Source organism: Aquarana catesbeiana, linkage group LG03, assembly GCF_042186555.1.
Source record: "Aquarana catesbeiana isolate 2022-GZ linkage group LG03, ASM4218655v1, whole genome shotgun sequence".
NCBI lineage: Eukaryota > Metazoa > Chordata > Amphibia > Anura > Ranidae > Aquarana > Aquarana catesbeiana.
In genome coordinates this window covers 693,532,065-693,535,037 of record NC_133326.1, presented here as the reverse complement: position 1 = coordinate 693,535,037, position 2,973 = coordinate 693,532,065, and the positions used below count along the sequence as shown (strand labels likewise).

Genomic DNA, 2,973 nt, shown 5'->3' with positions numbered 1-2,973 from the left:
AAGGGAATCACCAGCTGTAAAAGAAGATATCTAAATGATGCCTGTAACTGCAGGCATCATTCAGATGTCCCCACTCAAAGTCTGCAACGTCATATGACATTGGGTGGGCGGGAAGTGGTTAACTGACAGCATCTGTGGATCAAAGTGCATCCCTTTGATCTGTAGAATAATTAAAGAGAGTTGATACAAAAGTAGCAATGTTACTTTGTATGTTTCTAATTCATGTCTGAACTGCGTCAGATGGATGGTTCTTTTTTTTTACGGCTGTCTGTGCACAGCAACTTGTGGCTTCATTTTCAGAACTAAGAATTGCCTTAAATTAGGAGTGGGGGTTGTGGCAGAGGAGATTAAGAACTGGACATGATACATGCACCCTGTACACTTTTTTTTTGGTGTTTGTAGCATGCCCAATGTTCCCAACTGGTTAAATGATGGTTAATAATTTTTCTTACAGCTTGTTTCAGTTCTCTATTCCTCAGACTGTATATAATTGGATTCAGAATTGGGGTGACCACAGTGTACACTAATGACAAGAATTTAGTAATGTCCCATGACTGTCCTCTACTGGGTATCAAATACACACAAACAATGGTACCATAAAAAATAGAGACAACAGTCAGGTGGGAGCTGCATGTTGAGAAAACTTTCTGCCTCCCAGTGATAGATGGGATTTTCAAAATACTGATTATAATATAAACATACGATACAATGATGATAAAAAATGGGATTACAGCAAACAATAAACTCATTGATGTTGATTCCAGTTGTATGATGGTGGTGTCAGAGCAGGAGAGTTGTAGGATGGGGTCAAGATCACAGAAAAAGTGATTGATGATATTGGGACCACAAAACTGTAATGTAGATATGGTCAAAGTAGTAACCAATACCGCTAAGAAACTTAAACTCCAACTTGTGATAACTGTTATCCAACAAAATTGGTGACTCATTAACAAAGTATAATGTAATGGTTTACAGATGGCCACATATCTGTCATAAGACATCACTGTCAGAAGAAGACACTCTAGTATTCCTGTGGCCGCAAAAAAATAAAACTGGGTGATACAATGAGAAACTGATACAGTAGTGGCATTTTCTAATACAGCACTGAGCATGGTGGGAACAACATCAGTTGCTAATAATATATCAGATGCAGACAACTGGGAGAGGAAGAAGTACATAGGGGAATGAAGGGATTTGCTGTAGGGTACCAGTATGATGATCATCAGGTTTCCACATATTGTCACAGAATAAAAAACAAGAAAGAGAAAGAAGACCAACAATGTTATGCTTGAAGGAATATGAAACCCCAAGAGGTGGATCACAGTAATCACAGTTACATTTTTTTCATCCATAACCTGAGAACAGAATATAAAATGTATTTGCATCAAGTTTGTTTAGCAGATAAAAATAATTCCAAAAATTCTAAAAAAAAGAATATGATAGGGATTGTAGGAAAGAAGAAGGAAAAAAGAAGGAAAGGTAGCAGTGAAGAAAGGAAAGACAGTCAAAAAACAAGGCGATAAGAACAAACAAGTGTTATGTATAGTATAATTACCCACAGCAATCAAGCAGATCTAATTATATTTGGGACAAAGCTGCAATTAACTTATCTCCATGCATTACTGTACTTTGCACATTGCAGAGTAAAAGAAAAAAAAAGAAAATTCTGCAGTAGTAAAAAAAAAAAAAAATGTAAAATATTGTTTGAGTTTGCAGGAAAAAATAAAACTTAACTGTTTGTCCTGAATTTTAGTATTCTAAAATGTATTTATTAGAAATATATTCTAATAACTACTGTATAATCACAGCAATAATATTGTGCAGAAGATGACAATCAAATGTGATCTATATTGCCCTCTAATTTTTTTTTCTGATTTATACAGTGTACCATGGCTTTTATAAGTATGCACAATAATTATGTGCCACCAATGGGAGTATAAAGGGCTGATATTCTCCAGGTATCAATTATCACAATAAAACTGAAAAATTATTTTTAGATTTTTTTTTTTCTTTTCCGTAGACAATTTCCTAATTATTTCAGTGTGGTGTAAGATGAACATGTACTCGCTTAAAGGGTAACTACACTTTCATGTGAAAAAAAAATGCAAATAAAAGAATAATTATATAACATACAATTACTAAACAGGCCATATTGTATTTTCTATGAAATGTTGATTTACAGATGCAGAATTGTATATCTTCTAGATCATTCACTTTTGCTTTCATAAGTTGTAAACTAAACTTTTCTAATCAGGGGAACTCTCTCCGTCTGATTTTTATCTTAGACTGTACATCACCTATATTGTTTTATGCTCATTCCACAATTAAATTTACCCCAAATAACCTTAACTATTTTTTCCATAACAGTTTTTTTATTTAATTTTTCAAAGAAGGAACAGTACAACAAACATGGGATCAGATATAAGAATATTTCCAACGTGCAAGCAGAGAAGCAGTGTTAGATTTTATAATGGTGCTACATACAAGGATTCTTGAAAGAGAAAAAGCCTCCTAATGCATTGAAGAAAAACTGGATAATTCAGAGAAAATAGAAGAAAGAAGGTAAAGAATAGCAAAGAAAAAAGAAGACAAGAGGAATGAATATAAAAGGGGGTGTGGGGGCAAGGGATACAGTGGAGAGTTCACCCATTAACATGACACCATTCCCCTAGGCATTAATGGTAATGAACACAGATGGTATTGATATCAGTCAACAACACATTTAAGTGTCCACCAAAACAGCATATCATGAAGTCAACTTAAAATTAATCAAGCAAGCCCAAGTTTTAAGAAAATTTGCCGACCTATCCTGAGAGGCATAAATTAATTCCAATTTGTGAGATGTAATCCAGCCTTGCAAACCACTCTCTTATGGAAAGAACAACCTGTTGTCTTCAGTGGGAGTGAATATTCTTGATAAGTTAACCTTGTGCCTGGCAAGAGATGTTAGGTATTACCTGTCCAACAAAGATG

At 34.5% G+C, this 2,973-nt stretch overlaps 1 protein-coding gene across 1 annotated transcript; it reads right to left on the bottom strand.

The window, feature by feature from the left end:
• Positions 1-263: 263 nt before the first annotated feature.
• LOC141134801 (olfactory receptor 1468-like) lies at positions 264-1,367 on the bottom strand. Its single transcript, XM_073624236.1, has one exon. The coding sequence runs from the start codon at positions 1,350-1,352 to the stop codon at positions 348-350; it is 1,005 nt and encodes a 334-aa protein (XP_073480337.1). The 5' UTR covers positions 1,353-1,367; the 3' UTR covers positions 264-347.
• Positions 1,368-2,973: the final 1,606 nt, after the last annotated feature.